Source organism: Elephantulus edwardii, unplaced genomic scaffold (assembly GCF_000299155.1).
Source record: "Elephantulus edwardii isolate Elephantulus edwardi_28Jun2011 unplaced genomic scaffold, EleEdw1.0 scaffold00014, whole genome shotgun sequence".
NCBI classification, from domain to species: domain Eukaryota; kingdom Metazoa; phylum Chordata; class Mammalia; order Macroscelidea; family Macroscelididae; genus Elephantulus; species Elephantulus edwardii.
Genome location: NW_006399764.1, coordinates 5524076 through 5551052, shown reverse-complemented (window position 1 = coordinate 5551052; position 26977 = coordinate 5524076). Strand labels below are relative to the sequence as shown.

The window sequence follows — 26977 nt, the reverse complement described above, 5'->3', positions numbered from 1 at the left end:
AATGACATCCTGCACTGCGCAGAACTGCTGTATATGTGACTGCGGGGCAGAGAACTGTCCCCAGGGTTCCCAGAACTGGATATCTTTACAGAAGCAGACTCATCTTCCTCCTGAGGAGCAGCTGGGGGTCAAAGCACTAATCTCTTGGTCAGCAGCCAAATCTTCAACCTTGATGCCACAAGGAGAATTTGCTGTTGTTGCGTAAAATCTCATTTCATTGGACATAGGGATAACTATTTTCCAAGGCAATTCCTTTTGCTTCGATAAGCCATTCAATTCATAATAAAACTAAACAGTATTATACAAAGATACTTTTCTGTTCTTGTCAACCTGAGTTTCAAGTCTACGTTCACAATGAAATGTTTAAATAGAAACACTTGCAATTGGATTATTAATGCATGCTAATGCATAATATATTATGTTCAACTGCTAACAAAGGCTGACAGTTTGAACCCACTGAGGCACCCTGGAGGAAAGGCCTGGCAATCTGCTTTCAAAATGCCACGTCTTAAACCGATTAGGCACGACAGCCGTGCTCTACAATATGTGAGGTTGCCATGAATCAGAATCTACAGGAATAAGGACTCAATGAGAACAAGGAGAATTTGTAAAAAAACTCATTTGGAATATATCCATCATGGCTAGGATCAAAAGTTCCAGAACATATGGACAGAACTTAATTTACAGTATACCTGATTTTCTGAACCTAAATGTCTAAATTTCTTTATCTTCTAGAACTGTTATTATCTCAATATTATTTATTATCTATAGGGAAATAAAGTTTTATTTTCAATGCTATTTCCCTCTATATCATTTACTTACAGCACATTAATTTAAAATTCATAAAGAGACAGGAGAGAGCAATTCTAAAACAGGGCCGATATTTCCCTAAAGTGTTTGTACTTTTATTCTTTTCATATTAAAAATCTCTATCCTGATTACTGCACTATTCAAGACTTAGGAGTTAGGACAGTCAACAGGGAGTCAAGCTTTAACTCAGAGGCTAAGCTCAAAGAGGCTCTGTGGGAGAAACATAAGCAATCTCCTGCCATGCAAAACTTAAAAGCCTTGGAAACCACTACAGGGTCAGTGACGAGCTGGTTCTGACGTGATAGCAATGCCAATGTTTAGTAGATTTAATAGCAGCTGTGGTTGCAGGCCGTTAAGTTGGAACTGACCCATAGCTGCCCCTCTAGCAGATTTTCAGAGGCAGGAAACTGCATAGGAATGTGTGTCCTTCTCCCACAGAGCACCTAGTGGATTCAAACTGCGTACCTGTAGGACTGCAGCACAACTTCGTACCACCAGAGCTCCCTAGTGGTAGTAGTTGTTGTTGTTGTGTACCTTTAAGTTGGAACTGACCCATAACTGACCCTCCAGTAGGGCTTCAGAGGCGGTTAACTGCCCAGGAGATTGCCCATCCTTACGCAGAGCAGCTGGTGGCTGGTGGACTTGAACTGCATGCCTTCCCTAGTTGTAGTACTAGTTACTCATGACTTAAATTTCACCATCAACACATTTATTGTAGCACAATTATCTAACACTGTACATCAAGTTTCTTCCTAGATTTTGGTTAGAATAAGGATTTTCTTGGGCATTTCCAAATGGCTATAACACTGTCATTCTAATATCATATTACTTTATTTAAAACTATTGGTCAAGTAATTCGTCTTAACTTGCAATAGGCAAATCTTGCCACAACTGTTTTTGTTATGTGCTGTGGAGCTGACAGCTACTCTCAGAATCTCTGTGACCAATGAATCTGAACCCTGCCCGATCATGTGCCATCTTCACCATCTCCAACACACGAGCCCACTGTTACTGTCAGTGTGTCGATCCATCTTGCTGACGGTCTTCCAGACACTGACCCTTCACATTTCTAAGCAAGATGTCCTTTTCCAAGGACTGGCCTCTCCTAATAACATGTGAAAAGTATGTGAAATGAAGTTTCATCATTCTTACCTCCAAGGAGCACCACGATTCTACTTTCTCCAAGGCAGAATTGTGTTTGTTCTTTTAGCAAGCCACTGGATATTCAGTATTAATGTTCAACATTGTAACACAATTCAAGACTTCAACTCTTCTGTCATCCTTTATCATAGTATTATTTTCAGATGAACTGCAAGTAACTGAGAAGATCATAGCTTGGATCAGGCACTCTTTAAACTGGAGTCCTTGCTCTTCAGCACTTTGATTCCTTGGTTACTAGTACCAAGGGTGTTAATCGTGGATCCAAGTAACAGGAAATCACTGACAGCTTCACTCTTTTCTCCATCTGTGATGATGTTGCCTACTGGCCCAGGGGTGAGGATTTTAGTTTTTCTAATGTTGAGATGTAATCCATATTGAAGGATGTGATCTTTCCTTTTCAGCAGCAAGTGCTTCAAGTGTTCCCTCACTTTCAGCAGGCAAGACTGTGTTAGCTGCATAACCCAGGTTTAGTAGCAGTTGTTGTTGCTGTGTGCCTTTGAACTAGGAATGACCCAAAGCTGACCTTCCAGGAGGTTTTCAGAAGCAGTAAATCACACAGGAGAATGCCTATTCTTCTGCCAGAGTAGGTTGTGGGTTCGAACACCATAACTTCAGGACTGCAATGCAGCTTCTTACCGCTAGTTAAGATGAGTCTTCCTTTGATCCTAACACCAAATTTTTCTTTATAAAATCTAATGATCTGTTCAGCATACAGACTAAATAGTTATGGAGAAAGGATACAACCTTGATGAATACCTTTTTTTTTCTCAACTTTTTAAAATTAATTTTAATGAACATTTACAGACTTAGGGTTTCCAGTCATTCATTGTTGCACTTTTCTCCCTAACCACCCCCTCCCCCCAATTCATTCTTCTCCTTGAAAAGAAAAAGAAAAACTCATTGTTATGCAATCCCTCCCCTCCAGGTCCACTCCACTATGCAGCCTTCACTCTGGAATTCTGTAATTACAAAAATACCCATTTGTAGGTCGCTTTTAAATGCAATATACATCATTTCATCTGTTTCAATGCAATATACATCATTCCTCCCCTCCTTTTCTGTCTTCCCTCAACCTTGATGTCAGTCCTGTTTTACAACAGCGGCACTATGCAATATTTGTCCTTTTGGGACTGAGATATTTCATTCAGCATAATTTCCTCCACAGTCATCCATTTTGCATAATATTTCATGAGTTCCTTATTTTTCAATACTGCATAGTATTCCATTGTGTGAATATACCACAGCTTCTCTATCCATTCGTTTGGCACTTGGGTTGTTTGCAGCTCTTTGCTATTGTGAACAAAGCCGTAATAAACACGGGTGTGCATATATCTGCTTGGGTGGCAGTTATGATTTCTTTAGGGTAGAGGAATTCCCAGTCGTGGAATTGCTGGGTCAAATGGTACTTCTATTTGCAACTTTTTGAGAAAGCGCTATACAGCCTTCCATAGTGGTTGCACCATTTTACACTCTCACCAACAGTGAATTAGGGTTCCAGTTTCTCCATACAACCTTGCCAGCATTTGATATTTGCTGTTCTATTAAATTTTGCTATTCTTACTGGGGTGAAATAATATCTCATAGTTGTTTTGGATGAATACCTTTTTTTAAAGCAGTGCAAAATTACAAATGCTAGTTTTTAAATTGTCTCTAATACAATAGAAATGTGTCTGCTTCTTTAATCTACATAATCTTATCCCTTTAATATGCACTGAAGTTCAGCAAGAAGAAAACAAAAGCTTCTCAGCACTGGGTCGATTGGCAGAATCATGATAGAAGGTAAAGAGAATGAGACTGACTCAAGTGTCGGGTTGTGGGGGTAGTTGTTATGTGCCATGCCTGCAACTCATAGCAACCCTATGTACAATAGCTCTGAAGCTTGCCCTGTCCTGATCCAGTTTTACTGATTCCAAAACATGTACTCCCCCCGCCCCCCATTGCTCTAGTTACTCTATCAATCTATCTCATTCTGGGTCTTCCTCTCATGAACTGTCCCTCCACGCTTCTGACCATGAGGTCCCTCCTGGCCACAAGCCTAAAGTTTGTGAGATGGAGCTTCAGAATCCTAGCCTCCGCGGAAAAACTTGGTTTCACCTGTTCAAGACAGACCTATTTGTTTTCTTGACGGTCAATGATATGTATGTTCAAGACTCTTCTCCAGCACCAGAACTGAAGAAAACAAGGTACCAAGAGTGTTGACTGTGGATCCAGGTAAGATGAAATTGTTGATAACTTCAATCTTTTCTCCATCTGTCATGATGTGGCTTATGGGTCCAGTGGTGTCTTTTTGATATTATGACGCAACCCATATTGAACGCTATAATCTCTGAACTTCTGCAGTAAGCATTTCAAGTTCTCTTCACTTTCATCAAGTAAGGTTGTATAATTCAGGTTGTTAATGAGTCTTCCTCCAATCCTGGTACCACATTCTTCTTCACAGAGCCCAACTTCTTAAATTATTTGTTCAGCATACAGAATGAATAGGTATAGAGAAAGGATACACACTGATACACTCCTTTTACATTTTTTTTTTTTTAACCTTTCCCAATTTTAAACCGCGCCATGTTCCCTTGCTCTATTTGGACAAAAGCTTCTTGGTCTAGGTATAGGTTTCATATGAGCATAATTAAGGTGTTCTGGGATGTCTATTCTTCTCAATGTTAGCCATAATTTGCTATGATTCAATCAAATGCCTTTGCATAATCAATAAAATACAAATAGAACTTCTGGTATTCTCTGCTTTCAGCCAGGACATAACTGATATCCCTGGTGACCCAGCCTCTTTAAAGCCAGTTTGAACTCCTAGCAGTTCTGTCTATGTACTGTTCTAGCGGTTTGGTGATAATCTTCAGCACTGTTTTGCTTGCATGTGAAATTGATGATACTGTTTGTTAATTTCCACATTCCATTGACTCATCTTTCTTGGGATGATAGTGTACTATATAATACACATACACACACACTGAGGATTTTCATTTTACTCTTCTGAGAGAATACTACTAATAATAGTATATCCTTTCTGACAAAATTTGTAAAAGATCACAAGTGGACTAAAGAAACTTATTTTTCACGGATTCTTAATAACAGATCTTTTTATCTAAGCTGTTAAAATTGCTTTATTTAGTTCATTAAGGTTAGGATGAGAATTGCTTTTAAGATCAATCTTTAGCTTTTATGTATTTTTCCTTCAATTAAAATTTAATTTTACAGACATTTTGTACAATAAAAGTTCAGGCAAGTTAAGTATTCTGTATATGACATACCAAAGATGAAGAACCCCCTTAGTTTTAACTAATTTTTTGCTCACCCAGAAACAATCACTTCATCTTAACCAGTTGTCAGTGTTGTATGTTCAGGGTTTAATGATATGTTGTGTGAACAGGGTTTAAATGTTCAATACTATTATTAAAAAAAAATAAATAAAAATGTTTAATGTTTAGGTCCAAGAAAAGACTACGTGGCCTTACGAAACCAATCTATAACTTTATCTTCCTCAAGTATATTGAATTAGCTTCCTATTGTTAATATAAGAATTACTACAGGTAGTGGCTTATAACATGAGTTTTCTTTTTTTCACAGTTCTGGAGATCAAAAGTCCAAATGACCAGAACAAAGATATGTAAAGTACCAGTGAGTTGGAACTGACTCACAGCTGACCCTCCAGTAGGTTGCCAAAGGCAGGAAATGACATAGAGACAGACTGACGATCTTCCTCCCTCAGAGCAGGTGGTGGATTCGAACCAGCTCTTCTGGTGCCTTTGACCTGGCAATGCAACACGTCAGCACTAAGATATAGAGAAGATGGACTCCTTCTTGAGACTCCCGAGAAGCCTCCTTTTCTCTCACTGACCCAGCTCCTGGAGGCTACCTACACCCCTCACCTTTACCTTCACGTGGGCTCCGCCTTCATATTTAAATCTAGTCTTCAAACTCTGCTTCTTTGATCCCATTTCCTTTTTCTGCCTTTGATCTTGTTTCTCCACTGTAAGGCTGCCTGTGATACACAGGAAAGGAGCTCTGGAGACACAGTCTGTGGTGAGTTGGTCTGCCAAGGCTGGCTCCTTTGGTATCAGAGGGTCAGTCTTCCGTGAGATTTATGGCCACATGGTGAAGGTGGGTCTGCGTCTGAACCAACTCAACAGCAGTGAGGTTTTGTTTTCGTAATACACTGGTTCTACCTGGGTAATCCTAATCCAGAATGCTCTTCCCGTCTCAAAATCCTTAACTTGCTCATATCTATAAAGTCTCCTTCATCAAGTAAATTAGCATAAATTCACAGGTTCTGGGAAATAAGATATTAATATCCTTGATGGGTTTTTTTAATAAAATTCTTATTTTCTACTTTTTCTATTTAATAAAATGAATAAATTTTATTAGTTTTAGAAAATTTTTGTTTTATACAAACTAAGCTTACAAAGTTCATATACACTGTTTTTCACACCAGATCTTTCCCATTTCCTTTACCCACTCCTGCCTATACCCATCAAATTGTGCGACCCTCTGATTACCTCCTGCCCATCCTCACCCCTCAACTCCTCCCCTTCCCCCCTTGGATACTCACACCTGTTTTACTAGTTCTATTTCTACAGTAATGGTCTTAGACAGTATTAGTCCTTATGGGAATGAGTTCACTTGTATAATGCTCTCCAGTCCCTCCCAGGTTAGGTAGTGATTTTAGAATCACTGCTCCAGCACACTGCGTGGTATTCAGATGGTAGCATCTTAGGGAGAGAGTAGTCATTATTCTGTCCACCACAGGTGTGTTTGTTGCCTTTCAGAAGAACACCCTCACTTATTCCCTATTACTCGGTGGGAGTAAAGTACATTTTACTTTTATTATTGACATAAATTTTTCTAGCACACAAGCAGCACATACTATTACTGGTATACTGGTAATGTCTTAGTTTTTAAATTAATGGTAGAGATAAGTGGGTTCATTTTATTATAATGCTTACTTAATGTAAATAAATGCTGCTGAATTTAACAAATATTTAATAATTAAAACATAAAGGTAATGACAAAATGTCTGAATAGGATAATAAATAATCACACTACTTTAGTATTGACATCCTCAGGCGTCCTGTTGATTTATTTCAACAAACAGACACTGGCCTGGATGTGTTCACTAAGTTGTGCCAGGAAATCTGGAGGACAGCCAGCTGGCCAACTGACTAGAAGAGATCGATATTTATTCCCATTCCAAAGAAAAGTGACCCAACAGAGTGTGGAAATTATCTAACAATATCATTGATATCACATGCAAGCAAGATTCTGCTGAAAATTATCCAAAAACATTTGGAACAATATGTCAATAGAGAACTGCCAAATGGGCAGGCTGGATTTAGAAGAAGTCGTGGTACTAGGGATATTATAGTTAATGCAAGATGGATCTTGGCAGAAGCAGAGAATACCAGAAGAATGTCTACCTGTGCTTCATTGACTATGCAAAGGCTTTTGACTGTGTGGATCACAACAAGCTATGGCTGACTCTGAGAAGAATGGGAATCCCAGAACATTTGGAAACCTATACTTGGACCAAGAGGCAGTCGTCAGAACAGAGCAGGGAGACACTGGATGGTTCAAAATCAAGAAAGGGGTCCGGCAGGGATGTATTCTGTCTCCATAACTTTTCAATCTGTATGCGGAACAGATCATCCGAGATGCTGGGCTGTACGAGGAAGAATGTGGCATCAGGATTGGTGGAGGAATCATCAACAACCTGCGTTATGCAGATGACATAACCCTGCTCGCTGAAACTGAGGAGGACCTGAAGTGCTTGCTGCGGAAGGTCAAGGACTGCAGTCTTCAATATGGATTGAAGCTCAATATCAAGAAAACAAAGATTCTTACCACTGGGCCAATTGGCAGCATCAGTATGGATGGTGAAGAGATTGAGAGAGTTAACAGTTTTTGTTTATTTGGTTCCACAGTAAACACTCTTGGTAACAGCAGCCAGGAAATCAGGAGACGAATTGCATTGGGAAAGTCAGCTGTGAGGGACCTCTCAAGAGTACTGAAGTGCTATGACATCAGGTTGGAGACTAAGGTGTGCCTGATCCAGGCTATAGTCTTTGCAATTACGTGCTATGCATCAGAGAGTGGGACAGTAAATAAGGATGATAGAAAGAGAATTCATGCCTTTGAGTTGTGGTACTGGAGAAGAGTGTTGAATATAGCATGGACTGCTAGGAGAACAAACAGGTTTGTCCTGGAGAGTGTAAAGCCAGAATGTTCCCTGGGATTCTGAAGCTTCATCTGACATACTTTGGGCTTGCTGCAAGGAGCGACTGGTCCTTGGAGAGGGACATCATGTTTGGGAGAGTGGAGGGGCGGCACAGGAGAGGAAGACCCTCGATGAGATGGATCAGTTCTGTGAGTGGAGTGGTGGGAATGAATGTGTTTGAGATGGCGAGGCTGGCACAGGATAGAACGGCATTTAGGGTCTTGTACACAGGATTGCTATGAGTCACAAATGACTCAATGTCACATAACAACAACAACAACTACTTTAGTAATGAACTTAGAAGAACAAGAATGGTGAATTATCTATATTGATATCCCTAACAACACAATGCCCAACATAGGAGACACACATGAAACACATAAAATGTGCATGAAGTAAGGTGACATCAAATAATGAGAAATCACTTCTTTCCCTGTCTTAAAGAAAAAAATTCAAGTTGGTTAAATCATTTAGCATTTAAAGCATCAAATTAAACCTAATGCCACTAAGTGGATTCTAACAACTCCATTAACAATGAGTAAGGAACGCTGAAGAATTAATACTTTCAAACTCTGACAGTAGTGAAGAATACAGACTATGAAAAGAAAAACGAATGTATCTTGGAGGAAGTGCAATCACAATTCTCCTTAGAGACAAGGATGGTAAGACTGGGGCTCACATAGTTTGGGCATTTGTAAGGGGAGACCAGTCCCTGGACAAGGACACCATGAAAAGCAGGCCAGCAAGAAAGAGAGTCTTCAGGGACTGGTTCTTCCTGAGAACATGTCCAAATTGGTATGATATCTTGCCATCCTTGCTTTTAAGAAACATGTTAACTATAATTCTTCCTAGAAATGTTAGTTAAATATTCTGGCAGTATAAAAACCCAGCATTCTTTACCAACACTAATTCATAGTCAAGAATTCCTTACAAGAAGGTATAATCAATACTGAAGACAATACTAAAGGTATACAACCTTTATTAGTAAGTGTTTTGAGTTCTCCTTACTCTCAGCAAAAAAGGGTTGTCATCTACTTATCTCAGGTCATGAGTCTTTACAATGTTAAAAGTTTTCCAATCAATGAATTGCAGCATGCCTCTCCTTTTATTAAGATCATCTTTGCTTTATATCATCAGCACATTACAGTTTCCAGCATCTTTTATCATTTTTTTTTCAGAACTGTATTTAAGAATTACTTTATTTTTTAATTTTTCTAACTATACATTGCCAATATGTGTAAAATAGCTTTGACAATATATTACACAAAGTTCCTATATGAACTTAGTAAGTGAATGAATGCACACAAAATGCTTCAAATAGATTATTTAATACAATTCTCAAAAGTGTTAGTGAGAAGTATTATTACTTTTTTTTGCAGATTAAAAATAGATCTATATTCTAAAGCAGTTCAAGAAAGTTTCAGTGATCTGGTATTTATTAATTCCATAACAATGACAATTTCTGGTAGTATTTGTGATCATTCAACCTACTCAGTAATGACCTAGTGTTAATAAGCTGCACTGCAATCCCCAAAGCATGCAGTTCAAATCCACCAGCTGCACCACAGAAGGATTGAGTAATCTATTCTCCTGAGAGTTACTGCCTCTGAAAACAGACCGAAGTGTCCACTATGGATTGATTCTGACTTGATAGAACATAGTAACATTCACTTGTTACATTAAAAAGTTAATGTGACCTCTCTCATAACACATGGTAAAAGCAGGTTCTTCACAACAATCATTTTTAATCCAAAGCTTGATTCTTTAATTAGGACAATCCAGCAGTCAAAAATTTTATTTGTTGTAGTTAAATTTCTGCTCTGATTAACTATCTATAATCTAATGGCTCCTTTGTGGATTAGAGTACACAGAACTCAAATCAGAGTATTTTCAGTGGCCTCATATGCATGTGAAAGTTTAAAACTGTGTAAGGAAAACTGAAAAAAGAACTGATGCTTTCAAACTGTGACACCAGTGAAGAATATGAAACACACCACAGCTGCCAAAAGAACAAAACAAATCTGTCTTAAAAGCGCAGCAGAAGGTAAACAAAGACTCACCAAAAAAAAGAGGTAGATGGACCTTATGATACACCAAGGAGCTCGTTTCTGGAACTGTTATGGCATCTAACCACAATAACAGTGGCAACAACAGAAAAGACAGCACAAGTGCTTAAATCGGAACAAAGAATATAACTCTGACAGCAAGCACCTCAAAAACTGAGGCAAGAAACATTCCCATCCAAGACTCTCTGTGAGTGATATTAATATGCGAAATTATCAATTTGAAGAACTTAAGAAATGTAAAAGTATGGAAAACTGGCAAGCTTTGCAAATGCTTAAACTGATTAAAACATATCAATAAATTATATAAGCCACTGAAACCTCAAACCTGCTGTCAGAGAGTTGAAGACAACTCACAGAGAGCCTGTAAGTCCATGCAGAAGTACTCCAAGGGCTCCTTCACTCAAAACTACGTATTTTAAAACAAGACAGAAATAATATTTTCTAGAAATACAAATGTTTTCTACTTTATATAGGTAGCTCTGAAGGCTTAGTGACAAGGAGTTGCACTGCCCAACCCAAAGGAATGTAGTTCAGGTCTACTTTCTATATAAAAAAGCAGAGAAAGCAAACCTACTACCATTGAGTTAGCTCACAGCCACCTTCCACTGAGTTTCCAAGACTGTAAATCTCTATTAAAGTTTGCCCATATTTCTCCCAAGGGCAAGTAGTACATTAGAACTACTGATGTTTTGGTTAGCAGGGCAACTAACAACACACTATGGCACAAATCACCTTGTGGTATTTAGACATATGATGTGTGTGATGATCTAAAGCCCGTTATCAGGTAGCAAGCAATAGAGTGAATGTCTGATTGGACACTACAGACAGAGAATTCAATGTTCTTCAGAGCAGCAGCACGCAATATAATCATACTTTTTTACAGTGATACTTACCCAACAGAATTCTATTAGAAATGGTAAAGTCCTCAATACATCAAGTTAAATATGTGCTTTATGGCACTGCCTCCAGCAGATTCTTTTTGTTTGTGCTACTACCTGTACCGAGAGAGCTCTAGTGGCCTAGTGGTAAGAAGTGTGTTGCCAATTCAAAGGAAAGTGGTTCAAATCTGTCAGCTGCTCTGTGGGAGAAAGATGGGTAATCTCCAGTGGTGCAATGAACTGTCTCAGCATCAGTTCTGAGCTGGTCCCAACTCGATGGTACTCAACAACCTGTACCTATTTAAAAAATCTTTCCTTTTTTTTTAAGAAATATGCCAGGTTTTGCAGAGAGATAAAAAAAAATACATCTTTGGTAATCACCAAAGAAACTTTTTCAGGTAAAAAGCATCAATAGATGCTAAAATTAATGGATGAAAGTTTGTTGAGAAAAGAAAACTTTTTAAAAAAATTAGCAAATACCATCTGTAAAATGAGTTCATTATAACCTAGCATTAATAGGTAGTATAGAATTTAAGAGAATAAAATGATAGTCTTTAGGACTGTCTCAGACATAATGTGTACTTAACAGTGGACATGAGTAATATAGCTGCTTCAGGCTGAGAGCCTGGCTGTCCTAAAGATAATGTAGACATTTAAGGCAACAAAATGAATTCAGAAAGCAATGAACTCCATCCTCACTTAGGTAAAAAGGAGCAATCTCTTTAAGGCTTTAGGTCATTACAACAAATCAGTCCCTTTATGTTGTAGCATTAAAATAAAATACAGGGCAGGGAGAATAATCGCATCCTTGAGGTATAAATCACAAAAAAAAAAAAAATCAGAAGTTTAAGAAGAAAAATAAAATTTAACTTACTGACTGACTAAATCAGATCCCATCTTTGAGGCATCATCTGTCTCTTCTTCCATATCAGAGTCCGCACCATTGTCACCTTATAAATAAAATAAACTATATAAACACATGTCAACGTAATTCAGTTAGACAAAAAAGTGTCAAAAAAAAACGGCATAGACTTTTAAAAATATATATATAGAACTTTAGTTATATATCTCATTGTCTTGTCATAACACTTTGTGTGTGTGTGTGTGTTTATATAGTATATGCTGTTGTTGATGTGTGCTGTTGAGTCGGAACTGACCCATAGCTGACCCTCCAGAAGGTTTTCAGAGGCAGATAATCACACAGGAGGAGACTGCCCATCCTTCTCCTGTGGAACAGCTAGCTGGTGGACTGGAACCAAATGTCTCTGGCACTGTAGCACCGCTTCTTACCACCAGGCCACCACAGCTCCCTATAGCGTACATAAATAACTTGAAAGTTACACAATTTTACTAAACCAGTTTACATTTTTTTTTAAAAAACATTCCTAAAAATTAAAAGTCTCTCATTTTTCTCCCTACTTTCATGACATTCATATAAATATCCTTGCAATGTTCAAAAAAGTTTGAAGATCCAAACTTCTAGACATGAGAAACAGTATCACAAGGTTAATTCTTGGATTTCTGCACCAAAAAAATAGTATTACAAAGAAGAAAAGAGACACAGTTCTGGTAGAAACATGTTTGCAAACTGTAAGAAAGTCTTCTAACTCTGCATCTAGGTCTGAGTATATACAATAAATAATATGCAAATACTATTCAAAGAATAAAGTAGAAAGTTAAAAAATACTTTCTGAGAAATACTTGCCTTTTTAATTATTTTACAGTATGTCAAGCAAATATTTTATAGACTTCAACACTCAATCATTTGATTTGGAAAACTATACTCAACAATCTACTCCTGAAATATTATTCGGACATTTAAATTATATTTCTCAGTACAAAGAGTGGTAAAAACACTCTTAAGTGACCACCTTTAATAAAATTCAATAGTCAAAAAAGAAAAAGAAATACTTTAGGATTTATACTGAAAATGTTAGGCACTAGAATCTAGAAATATGTATTCTTACCCTCAAGAATCTTCAAGATTTTTTTTTCAGACAGGAGTTCTAACTGTTCCTGGCACAGTTTTTTAATTTCTTCTATTGAACAGTTCTAAGGGAAATGACATTTTAAAAAAAAAGGTGCATTTATGTAATAAATCCCACTGAAAACCAGAAAAATTGCATTCACACTCAAGAAATTCGATTAGCAAAATCTTACAAGAGAACAAACCAAGTCTCAAGTAGATTCGCATAAATCTTTCTGTGGAGTGAAATATGAAAAATTGCCAGTTAATATGTGAACGCTGCATATAAATATGGTAGAAACAGGAAAAAAAATCTTATTTACTATATGAAAGAATAAAGTAAAAAGTCAAGTGCCAAGTATTCTTAATTGTAGATTATTTACATCAAGCAATTCTTTTAAACGTTTAAATAAATATTCAAGTCTTGGCTCTATATACTTCAGATATATTTTCCTGGACTTAATTAAATTTCTTTACCTGCCACTATAGAATTAAAATGATGTCTTATTTATCTTTAAATAATTTTCAGAAATAAAAACATGAATGCATTATAAATTTACCGACATAAAAGCTACTGTCTACCAGTCATTAATATGTATTGTTACACAGAATTACACTATTATTTTTAAAGCACCAGAAAAAGTCCCGTTTCTTCCAATGTAATTACAACTACTGAGTGCATCGAATGGAATTCCTTCTATAGTTTAGGGTCAATAAAACTCTTGCCCACATAATAAATTGTCACTTCTTTTTCCCCCCTGGAAAATGTTTAAATATAGAAGGCCATTTATGGTGCTCAAAATAACTTTTTTTTTTAAAGCTAGTTTGTTCCAGTTTAAAACATTCAATTACAGAATGCATACAATTTGAAGATAATTGTTTCAAAAAAGGCTGTATTCCTATATATGCAGAGTCTGATAATGCATGTAATATAAGTACCTTTAACACATCAGGAAGCATCTTCTGTAACTTCTTCTCACCTATGATACAGAAGCACTGCTGAAGCATTTCTTTTTTGTCTGATATATAGAAACTAACTGGTTTTAATGATACAGTCAAGTCCAGTCCCCCTTCTTCCAGGTCACTGTGCTCTGCCAAGAACAATTCTTTTTCCAAAGATGGCAATAGATACTTAGTTTCCTAAAATTCAAAGAGATAAAAAGAACCATTTTAATACTATTTAAAAATTACAACATATGTTTATGATGTCAAAGATTTTCACATAATAAATTTGTCATTAAACACTTCCAAATTCTTTGAAGTGGTCATTAATCTAAAACCACTGGAAAGAATAACCAACTGTACAATAATCCCTGATCTGTCTCTCCACACTGCAATTAACTCAGCTACTCACTATGAAGGGAGCTCTGGTGGCCTAGTGGATAGGGAACTGCACTGCCAACCCAAAGGCATGGGGTTCAAATCCACCAAAAACTCTGCAGGAAAGAGCGATAATCTCCTCCTGTGCAATTTATAGCCTCTGAAAACCCGCGGGAGAGTCAACTATGCACTTGCTCAAACTCAAAAGCAATTAGAGAAGATTTGATATAAAGGAAAATATTTTATGATATGCAAATGAAAATAGACTCACTATTGAATGCTTTCTAACAATTTTACACTTTTGAAGAACTCTAATATTTCTCCAGTTAGTTATTCACTCCGAACTTACTTATATATGCACGTGTCATTCTATCTATCATATAAAGAAATGGAATAGAAATAGCAAAAGTATGATAAATCATAACTAGTATGAACCAAATTAAAACTCCTTACCATGAGATATTATCATTTTTATGCTATTATATTTAAAATTTAAATATATTCAAAATGGTCAAATAATTTCAGTTATTTAACATATCACAGCAATTTTATTTTCTACATCTCTATTCCTGCTGCAATTCAGGCCCACATTACTATCATCTTTTGCACTGACTATCTCAATAGTTTGTTTAACTAGACTCCTGGAAGTGAATTTTGAGTCTCTTCAACCTATTTCAAACAGTCAAGAAAATGCTATTGGCAGTTCCACTCTGTAACATGGTATCTTTATGAATCAAAATCAACCTGATGCCATCCACCCACCATAAAACCAGGAGAATGTCTCCTGCCATATCTTTATTCAACATTGTACTAGAAGTTATAGAATTGATGCCTTTGAATTATAGTGACAGAGAAGATCCATGGACTGCCAAAAGAACAAACAAATCTGTCTTGGAAAAAGTGTTTCTTAAAAGCAAGGACAGTGAGACTCAGCTAACATTTGGGCATGTTGTCTGTCAGGAGGAGTCAGTCCTTGGAAGATAACATACGCTTGGAAAGATAGGGGGTTCATGGAAAAGAACCTGACACCCAAGGGGATGGACAAACACAGTGATTGCAGTAATAACCTGGAGAGATTGTGAGGATGGAAGAGCATGAGTCAGGGTTTCCTTCTGCTAAACATGGAATCATCGTAAATCAACAGCCCTAACTAACTACAAGTTCTAGCTAATACATTTGAACAAGACATGAGAATAAAATGCATCCAGGTTAGAATGAAAAAAAAGTAAAACTATCTCCATATGTAGATAAGAATAATTTAGGATCTAGAAAATCCTAAAAAATTTACTTAAAAACTATTAAAGTTTGGCAAGGTTGACAAGTGCATTTCCACACACTGAGATTACAATGAACAATCAGAAAAAGCAATTAATAATTTCCTTTACAATTATGTAAAAAATTCATAAAATATCTAGCAATAAACAAAAGAAGTACTCAACTTTCAACACTACGAAACACTGTTGAAAAAAATTACAGATCTAAATGAATGAGAAAGACATCCCACAATTATGAACTGGATGTCTTAATCTTACTAACATTACAATATTCTCCAAATGTATAGACTCACTGCAGCCCGTACCCGAATTGCAATGGTCTTTTTGGTAAACTGCAAGCTCTGGTGGCCTAGTGCACAGGGAGTTGCCAATTCAAGACCAAGCAAGAGGTGCGACTATACCAGCAGCTCAGAGGGAGAATCTCCTGTGCCGTTTACAGCCTCTGAAAACCCACTGGAGGGTCAGCTATGAGCTGGTTCCAACTCAGTGGCAATGAGGGGAGGTTTCTGTAGATCTTGACAAGCTTATACTAAAGTTTGTACAAAAATATAAAGGAGTCAAAACACAAAAAACAACACTGAAAAAGAACCAACTTGGATGACTCACTCACCAATTTCAAAATTTAACTACAGAACTGTAATCAAATCATCACCATAATTACAAACTTAGGCTTAAATATAAAAGTTATGTTAACTATCAACCTGCAGTACAAATATATAGATCAAGGGACTAGAACTGAGTGTAGAGAAATAAATATATCTGTGGTCAAGTTTCTAGAAGAGTGCCAAGATCACTCAATGGTAACAGTATTTTCAACAAATGGTGCTCAGATAAATGGATATGAACATACAATCAAAATGAGCCCCTGCCATATACTTTATACAATAACCAATCCAAAATGGATCAAAGACGTAGGTTTAGGAATTAAAAAAATATATAATCAACTGATACATCTTTCTCCCACTTGAGTGAATTCAAACTACCAATCTTGGTTAATAGCCAAATACTTACCCACTGTGTGAACAAGGTTCCCTACAAAGCTTTTAAAACAAAGCACAGGGATAAATATTCACAACCTTGAACTGTTTGTTATGGTTGTTATGTGTGAGCTGACTGTGATTCACAGTAACCCTATGAACAAAAGGTGTGAACCCCGTCCTCTTCCTCACTATCTCAGACATTCTTGAGCCCCTTGAGGGTATTCCCCTCTTACACTGACCCTCCATCTTTCCAAGCGTGATGTCCACTAAGGAATGGCCCCTCCTTACAAGATGCCCAAAGTGTGTGAGACAGTTTCCCCATTCTTGCCTCTGGGCCTTTCCAGGCCTTCACCACTCTCACCAGCCAGCCAGGCAGGCTGACTTCTGGGCCTTCTGGCGGCTTTACCATCGTCACACCACCAAGAGCTCCCACCAGTTGCATCGTCCAGCCTCTGGGTCGCCTGTGTTGTTCCACCCAGGGAGCTCTCATCAGTCACAGCATGAGAGATGTTTTCTTGTCCTTAGAGTTTAATCTTAGAGGTACGATACTTGTCCGTTTCTGATACTGGAGGAGTGACTTGCACGTTACTGCAATTTTACTTATGTATGAGTATGGGTGCTTGTTTATCATCTAATCTTGAAGGTCCAGCACTTGACTGTCAGTTACTATACTAGAGCTCTCGTATTAAGAGAGCCTAGGAAGGACTGGTCATCCACCTCTGAAACAAAAGGCCTGCAAAATCCTATGAACAATAGAGGAACACTGTTAGATAGAGCACTGGAGGTGAAAACCCATTAGTAATTATAACATGAAATGTACCAAGTATGAATTTAGGAAAATTGTGGACTTTATAAAAAATGAAACAGAACACATAAGGCATATTCTGGGCATTATCGAGCGAGGATGAACCAGCACTGACCACTCTGAATCAGACAACCCTTTGATCTACTATGCTGGGAATGAAAAAGCAAGAAAGAATGGAGTTGTATTCAGTCAAAAGGCCCATCTGAAGATCCATCTTGAAGTAAAATACTGTGCTCTTGGATTGCTGTGTTTTTTTTTAAATTTTTATTTTATTATTTTTGTGTGAGTGTACCGTCAAATCAGATCTGACTGGTACAGGAGGAGATGTCCCTCCTTCCCCGGCGGAGCATCTGGTGGATTCGAACCGTGCGCCTCTGGGATTGTAGTTGCAGCTCCTTACCAGTAGGCCACCAGAGCTCCCTTGGATTGCTGTTGTGTGCCATCGGGTGGGAATCGACCCAGAGCTGAGGATCTGGAGGGTTTTCAGAGACCAAAAGTCGCAAGGGAAGAGAATGCACGTTCTCTGGGTTAGTAATGCAGCTTCCTACAGAAAAGCCACATAAATTAGGGAAATCCGCTTTTGAGAAACAATTTGGTTATCAAAATTCTTTTAAATGCCTACCTCTTGACTCAATTTTACTTCTAAGCTTTACTCTAAAATAATTCTTGCACAAACTCTAAGTTCAAGAGTATTCATTTTTGTATGGCCTGTGTTAGCAACTCTGTACACTCAAATAAATAAAAATCTGAAATACAACAAGGTCACTGAAAAATAAGGATGAGCTATAGAAACACCCTCATTCTCAACATATAGTGGTAATCAACTCAAAATAAAGCGTTAAGTGCACACAAAGTAAAATGAAAAAGTGCTTTGAATCAAATCACTGAGAGGGAAGCATGAAAAGAAACTTGGTGTGTTTTCCTTTATCCTTTATTTGTGGTATGAATTTTGTTCAAATAATTAATTATTCTATATATTTTTTTAAAAATAATACTAAAAACGAAGGCAGAAATATAAGGTATGATCCTACCAGACTGATGGGGAATAAAGAATAAGGCTTTATCAGGATTATTTCCAGGCGCACTATGTTATGGTGGGGAACTTTTTCAACCATTCTGAAACTCAATTTTCAGTGATGTGGCGGTGTTGTTATTGACTGCTGTCAAGTCAAGCGATTCTATGAACAAAAGATCTGAAGCCTTTTTAGAACTATCGTTTCTCAAAGTTCATAGAGTTTCCAGAGGCATGTTGTTTAAGAAGTGGATGCCACTCCTCCTTCCAAACCTGTTTGGGAGCTCCACCAAACACTGTCCATCCTGGGGATGTCGTTGTTGACCGCCTTCAAGTCGAGCACTACTCCCAGCGACCCTATGAACAAAAGACCTTAAGCCGCTCTACAACTATCAAGATTTATGAAAGTTCACAGAGTTTCCGGAGGCATGTTCTTTAGGAAGTGGATGCCACTCCTGCTTCCAACCTGGTGATGTAGTTGTTCATCTAAATGTCTTCTATCTGCAACGTGAAGATTCAAAAGTATCGTTTCTGGCTCGTAAAGGAAGAGATGGCTAGCTCCAGCGCATACCTTTCTCAAAGACGAGGGACACTAGAAACAATAAAGAGGCTGAAAATGGAACAGAGCAGCAAACGGATCAGAAGGTCTGAAGTTCGAAATAAGCTGACGCGACTGTCTGAAGTTCAAGGCTTGCAAGTGTGTGGGACTGACCCGGTCTTGGGGGAAAGAGCCTGGCACCCGGGGGCCGCGCTCTGTGGCCGCCGCACGTCGCGGGTCGCCGGCCCCGCAGCGCACGGGCTGCGGCCCCGAAAGCGGCGGCCCGAGAGCGGCGAGGCGGCGCGCACTCACCTGCGGCAGGGACCCCGACACGCTGGACGACGAGTCCGTGCTCCTTCTCTTCCGCCGCTCGCTGCGCTCCACGCTGCTCCCGCCCCAGCAGCTGCCCACGCTCCCGCCGCCCGTGACACTGCCGCTGAAGCTGGTGTTCCCGCAGCAGGTGACGCTCCCGCAGCCGCTGGTGCTGCCGCAGCCGCTGGTGCTGCCGCTGCCGCTGCTGGCCACGGCGGGCGCCACGTCCGGGGCCGAGGCCGCCGCGGCCGCCTCCTGACTGCTTCGTTTCCGCCGCTTCTCCCGGGAAGACTTCTTCCCCGTCATGATCGCACGGCGGCCACCATGGACGGAGAGGCGACTGTGCCCGGCCCGACCTGAGCCGCACTCCAGCGGCGACAGGAGGCAGGCGCTGGCGTCGCAGCTTGAGCGTCACTTCCGGCCTCGTCGCCGAGCGCGGCTGCCGGGAGTGTTCGCACCAATAGCGTGACAGCTGACAATCGCAGAGCAACTTGAACTTGCAAGTGGCTCTGCTTCTTGTTGTTAAGGGGCGGTCCAGGGGAGAAAGGCTCACGTTGTTGTTGTTGCTGTGGAGTGGAGAAAGGCTCACGTTGTTGTTGCCGTCGGGTGGTGAAAGGCTGTTGTTGCCGTCAAGTGGAGAAAGGCTCAGGTTGTTGTCATGTCCCGTCGAGTCACCTCCGACCCATAGCGACCCGTATATACAGCAGCTCTGAACATCGATCGCCCTGTCCTGTGCCAGTCTCACTAATTCTGACACCAGAGCGGAACCCTGCCCTATTCTGAGCCACCCTTCTCATCTCTGACACCCTTGAACCCGTTACCATAGTTACACTGTCAGTTCTTCTCGGTGGGGGTCTTCCTCTCTTTCCTGACCCTCCACATTTCCAAGCATGGTGTCTTTTTCCAAGGAACATTGCTGTTGTTTGCCCTCAATTCCGAACCAACCTACTGGTCTGAAGGGTACCAGCCCTCCAGCTGGTCTCCAGAGGCAGTTAATAAATGGGATGAGATTGCTCATGTTTCTCCCATAGAGCGGGTGATGGATTTGAACCCTGTACCTTTGTGTTGGCAGCGCAATTCCTTACCGCACTATCATTTTGTGGACTGAGGGGGAAAAGAGAATATAGGAACACTGGCATGTCAACAGTGTGGTTTGTTGGGTTTTATTTAGGTGTTGGTTTTTTTTTATCACCTGAACGTACACTCTTATAAATACATTGATTTTACTAAAGAGTGGCTCACTTTATCTTCCACCTCTTCATGAGGTAATATTGTTCTAATAATGGGAAACATATTTTTACAATGTAAATCAGTTCATGTTAACGTCTTAATATTGTTACTTGGTGGTTTTTAAAATCTCTGACATATGGATGATATTTTAAATTGAAAAAAGAACAAGAAAAATAAGATCTTTATGTTTTATTCTTTTGATCAATTTCCTTCTTTTTTGGAGGGAATACAGAAAAACCATAACAGAAATGTTCTTTTCTTATGTTGTTATCTATAACTTCATTATCCCCCAAAGCAAAAGACTGTCAACAATAGAAACATCAGTGTTTGGACAGTAGTTAAATACATTGAGAAAGAATACAGAGTACAATGAAATAAATATTGCATTCAAGTAAGTTTAGAAACTTGTATTGGAAACTGTAAGAATCATGACCAGAAATTGGCGTTTAGTGAAGAAAACCAAGGACAAGATCTAAAGTATGTTTGTTGTTTTGGAGTTGTTTTTTTCTCAAGTGATGGAATGAGATTGTTGTTGTTGTTGTTGTTGTTAGGTGCCTTTGAGTTGGCTCCATGCTTACATTAATCAAAATCAGCAGTGATTGTGAGGATGACAGACAGGTGGTGTTGTAACTAAGGTCCCTATAAGTCAGAGCTCAGTCGAGCTGCTTTATGGGAAAGATGAACAATCTCCAATTTTTCCCAACAACACAATAACTTGCCTTCATAAGCTTGTATTTGTGTGCCTGTGTGTCAGAGCAGACAATTAAAAAAGACACAATTCCACCCTCCAGCCAACATTCTGTTCTTACCTTGCTTCATTTCTGTCTCTTTACTGCTCTTGACAACATCACTTACACTATACCTGTCTCTTTCCACATGAATATAACCTCCACAAAAGTATGAACCTTGTTTTGTTTACTTCTATTTTTCCAATACTCAGATGTCCACATAGTCAATTCTTAGTAATACTTCCAGTGATTGGTTAAATAAGGGGGTGATTGCACATCTTCAGCTGGAGAACCCTACTCATTCAGATTTGTACAAATTCTCTATTCAATGTATAGGAGAAAGCTTAGGGACATCTGAAGATAATCACCGTGTCTGTTGTAAGGAAGGGTAAAATTCTTACATTCCCATAGAAACAACTTTACCCGTGGTGGTGAGACCCTGCGACCCAATAGGTAATAACCAGTTTTCTGCTCTGATTCACAGCAACTCTGTGTTCAACAGGACAAAATCATTCTCAAAAACGTTACTGTGATAGTGAAGTTTAGAATGATGCTTTGTGTAAAAGCCAACATAGGTGCTGTTAGGATTAAGCAAACTGGCATCTTTCTTCTTACTAATATCTAGTTCATTAAGCATTACTTATTTTTCCATTGTTTTGTTACTCTTGTTTTCTGAAGATTTCTGGCCTATCTTTTACATCCTTCAGTTGCAAAGATAAACTTATCTGCAAGCCCAAGGGACCTGGTTTCGTTTTGGTACCCTATATAGATGAGGATAAACTTAGGTTACACTTATACAACTAAACAAACAAACCCCCTCATTTCCATGGGGTCAATCCCAACTCATTGCTACCCTATACAACATAGGACTCCCCCACAGTGAAAGACTCTCAGCAAAAAGGATGGACACACTGAAGTATAAAAATGGACTGGAGCGTATGAGAGACGGTCAGGATGGTACAAGGTTCCAATCTGGTTTTCATAAGGTTGGTATGAGCTATATAGTCAACTTGATGGCACCTACCAACAAGAATCGTCATGGAAGCAGATTGTCAGAGTCTTTCCCTCTCCTCTGAGGAGTGGCTGGTAAGTTCAGACTGCCTACTGCTTAACAGCTGACCACTTCACCACTGTGCCGAGGGTTCTCATATACAACTATTGTTAGATGTGAAGTTGACTCCAGCTCTGAGACTCTGTGTATCAGAACAAAACACTGCCTGATCCTGTACCATGTTCATAATCCCTGCTGTGCTTGAGTCCATTGTGGCAGTCACTGTGTCACTTCATCTCAATAGAATTACTTATGGGGTTAAAGAAATTACCTAGTTTATGCTTGCTGTCCACATTGCTACTCCATTAAACAAAATGTACAATTCCAGTTCCAAATCATAATGGTAAATATTGATACATACCTTTAATCGGATGGAAATGTTGCTATCTGGACACATTTTTTTATTTCTTCCATATGTCCAGGAGCTTCAAAATCAAATACTAAGCCCCAGACCTTATCTGAGGCAGAAGGTGGGAAGGACCTTAGCATTCTCTTTTAACTGTCCATAATCAGATTTTCATTTCCTATAAAAATGGCAGTAATTACTTGTGTTCACAGTTAAGATCCTGATATCCATAGCCGGCCCAGAAAACAAGCACCTAAATAAACACCCTTAGTTTGAATTGTTAATTGTTTGTTGTTATTGTGTACCATCAGAACAAATGGTCAGAGACTGTCAATCTTTCTCCTGCAGAGCAGCTGGTGGACTCAAACCATATGACTTGGCAATAGCAAGGTGGCTGTTTACCAGTAGGTAACCAAAGCTCCCTACTTTTAATCGCTAAACAAAACTCAAATATCTATCACTCTGGGAAGCAGACAGGTAAATAAAAACGAAAATTTAACATTTTTACTAGACTTATGCCATGTTCTGGTGGATTAGTGGTAAGGAGTGGTGTGGCCACCCTAAAGGCGGGTGGTTTGACTCCACCAACTGTTCCTTGGGGGAAAGATGAGCATTCTCCTTTCATGTATTTTACAGTCTCTGAGAACCCAATGGAGAATCATCTATGAATAGGTGGCCACTTGACTGCCCATAACAACCACATCTTTTAATTAGAGGAAAGGAAGTATTTTTAAGGATGTTCATGTATGCTGCAATTAAATTCAAACAGCAAATACACATGACCTATTGAGTATCTTGCCTAAGTTGTTGAACTTCATTCTAGCTAAGCTTCTGGACCCATTATTAATTTACAGGCAACAGATAATGCAGGATGACCCTAAAATGGCCTTCATGATCCTGCCTCCCGATATTCACAGCCTCGTACAATCTACTCTCTTTGCTTCCAGTCTATAGAAATGTAGCCTTGGTAGGGTGTCACCCTTGTTATGAGTATGAAGATTCAAACTTTGACTCCACATGCACACACTCTCTCCTTTGCTGGCTTTGATGTACTTATCCATGCCAGAGAGGAACTCATGGCAAGAAACTAAAGGACAACCAGAAGCAAATTGCCAGCTAGGAATGGAAGTTATTTTGAAAAGAACTGATCAAACATGCCAGTGAGTTTGAAGACCTTCTTTATGATACTGGAAGGGGGTCCTTTCTGTAGACACAAGGCCAAATGCATAACTTAGATGGAATTGCTTTTATCCATGCACTTTATTACAGATCTAGATGACAATTTCCTCATTCCATGGCCTCTTCCGAATCCAGTTTGAATTTCTGGCAGTTCCCTGTTGATGTCCATACCACTCCATCAGTCTTTGACTATTCTTTGAAAAGATTTTCTGTGGTATTAATGTTCAACAATTTCCTAATTGTTAATTTTTTTTTTTTTATGAACACAACTACAGATCTCTTACCTTGGTTGGCCAACCAGGTAGGTGTCTTCCAGATCTCTTGGTATAAACTAAGTAAGTACACCTAGGTATGGGTCTGTTTACCAAAATCCCCATTTGTTATTCTATCAATTCCTGGAGCTTTCTTTCTTTGCCAACAGCCCATACTATGTCCTGACAAGGTTCACCCTTGATCATTCCTTTTTATCACAGTGACTTGTGTATTCCTTAAAACTTCTTTTGATAATTCCTGCATATTCCAAAACTTTGCCCACAGAATCCTTCAGTATCACAACTTGGTTTTAATTTCTTCTTTGGTTCTTTTAGATTGATAGAAATTCTGAGTTCTTCCTTATTGAATTTCAAACTCTAAGTCTTCACACATTTTGCTATATTTTGTTTTCTTGAGCTTCAGAATACATAATTTAAAAGAAAAAAATTGTAATTTCCTAATCCTGAAACAGGTTTTTTATATTTAAAAATCTCCAGGAAGAATGATACATGAATGAAATAGAATAGTTGATAGTCATTTTAGCATTCCCTTAAAAAAACTATAGGCCCAGTCACAGACTGAATTATGTCCTTTCAAAATGTGTTTACTTGGTTTGGTTATGGTCCTCAGCTTTGGATTTTATGTGGTAGTTATGTAATGATCTTCTATGATCTGACACATTGATCATTTTAAGAGTAAGGATAGCAAGCAATTCCCTTCATTCTGCCACAGTCCTGGTCTGGTTAAGAGGAGTTTCCTTGCGGGGTGGCCTGTAACATTTTTTATCTTATGAAACAGAGGAGGAGAACAGAGTGAAGGTCCTTCATGCCACTGAGGAGGAGAAGCAGCACAGTGAGTCTGCTGAACCCAGGTCCCTCTGTTGGGAACTTAGGACACCGGACAAGGCATATGGAAACCTCCAGGGACAACAGGTCCACAGATGTTGAAAGGAGGCATGCACTTCCAAAGTGTGAAGAAAATAAATTTGTTAAAACTATCCACTGGTGGTATTTCTGTAGTAGGAACACTAGCTAGCCAAAGTAGACTCATATTCCTGTTTTAATCCCCAGAATTATCTTCCTAAAGAATTTGTTTGCAGCTATGCTTCCTCCATTATTTAAGAATGCTATTGAAATTGTCAACAACTGCATCTTTCTTGTAACCACAATTAACATCTTTGGTACCAGCAGTGAAGATATCAGGACAGGAATTGGATTGTGAAAATCTGTTGTCAAGTACCACGCTAAAGTTCTGAAGAGCAATGATGTCAGTTTAAAGACTAAGGTATATCAATCAGATTCAGGCCATAGTCTTTCCAATCACCTTGTATGCCTCCGAGAGCTGGAAATGAATAATGATGATAGAAGAAGAATCAATGTGTTTGAGTTGTGGGATTGGAGAAGAGTTCTGAACAGTCCATGGGCTGCCAAAAGGACAAAGAGGGAAAAGTGCAGCTACAGTGCTCCTTGGTGGCAAAGATGGCCAAACTTCATCTCACATATTTTGGGCATGTTGTTAGGAGAGACAATTCCTCGCAAAGGTACATGATCTAGGAAAGATCATCGCAAGAGAGAAGATGCTGAATGAAAATGGATTGATAGTGATTGTAGCAATGGGTTCAAGTGTGTTAGGGATGTTAAGGATGGTGCAGGATAGAACAGAGTTCAGATCTGTTGTTTATAGGATTGCTATGAGGCACATGCATACTCGACAGAACTGAACAACAGCAGTATGGTAGATTAAGGGAGGTCTGGAAATGCCGTCTGTAGGCAGATGAGCTGCTATCCCAAGAGCCACATACTCTGATAGTTCAAATCTTTCTTTTCAGGAGAAAGGGGCAGTCACTTCTGGTGAGAACTGTAGCCTTGGAAAACCAACTGAGGTTCAGTTATGAGTCAGTTTTAACTCAGTGACATTTAAGTTATGGTTGTTGTTTTGCTTTTCTGATAAAGAAGATAAAATGTCACTTATCATTTAGTTATAAACTAAATCATTATAAAAACAATCACAATAGTAGCATCTTTCAAAAATGTAATGCTAGAAAAGTTTTGCAATGCAAACACCAACAATTTACTTTTGAAGGCAGTAATGCTTCAAAAGTACAACATGAAACACATTCATTCCAAAAGCTGACTATTGAAGGTGATTGGCTATTTACATTGAATCTTGAAACTGCACTTACATTTGACCCACCAATTTAACATATAAGATTTACCCTGAGGAAATGGTAAGACAATTGTGAAAATGTTGTTTTAACATTGCTAGAAACTGAAAACTTAAATCCAAATACAGAAAATAAGTATATCTATACAACATGTTCTACATGATTTTAGTTTAAAAATTCAGGTTATTGAATAGTATGTGTCACATTTTTCTCTTCATGAAATACATTTTTACATAAAGATGGATCTGCCACAAAGTGTTAGGAAGTTAAAAAAACTCCCAATGTTAAGAAGTTGTCTCTAAGTAGTTAAATTACAAGCACTTTTTATTTGACATGCATTTTTTTAAACTTACAAAGGGTATATTATTTTTATATAAAAACAAATTAAGGAATTAATGGAAAAACTATTTCTCTTAAAACCCCCAACTTTTAAAATACTTATTAATTCATTATCATGCTATTAGAATTGGCCTTATTTTACTATAGAATTTTTATTCAATAAATATTAGTGCTATAATAATAGTTGCTATAGAAAGATTGGCACGCTATCAGGAAGCACGTAGTATTTACAACTTTCCAGCTCTTTAATTTTGAAAAGCTCACGTTCTTGGCTAACAGTATCACTTACGATTTAAAGGTGTTTAGACCCAGGGTGCTCTAGTGGCCTAGTAGCTAAGGAGTT

At 38.6% G+C, this 26977-nt stretch overlaps 1 protein-coding gene across 1 annotated transcript in view; it reads right to left on the bottom strand.

Moving 5' to 3' along the window:
* The window catches only part of CAAP1 (caspase activity and apoptosis inhibitor 1), a 41384-nt gene extending 21650 nt beyond the window's left edge, over window positions 1–19734 (bottom strand). Inside the window, exons 1-4 of the mRNA XM_006881261.1 lie at window positions 19346–19734; window positions 14044–14244; window positions 13106–13190; window positions 12013–12088 (exon numbers count right to left, since the gene is read on the bottom strand). Coding sequence (XP_006881323.1) covers window positions 12013–12088; window positions 13106–13190; window positions 14044–14244; window positions 19346–19651 — 668 coding nt within the window. The 5' untranslated portion in view covers window positions 19652–19734. The remainder of the gene's footprint in view (window positions 1–12012; window positions 12089–13105; window positions 13191–14043; window positions 14245–19345) is intronic.
* Window positions 19735–26977: the final 7243 nt, after the last annotated feature.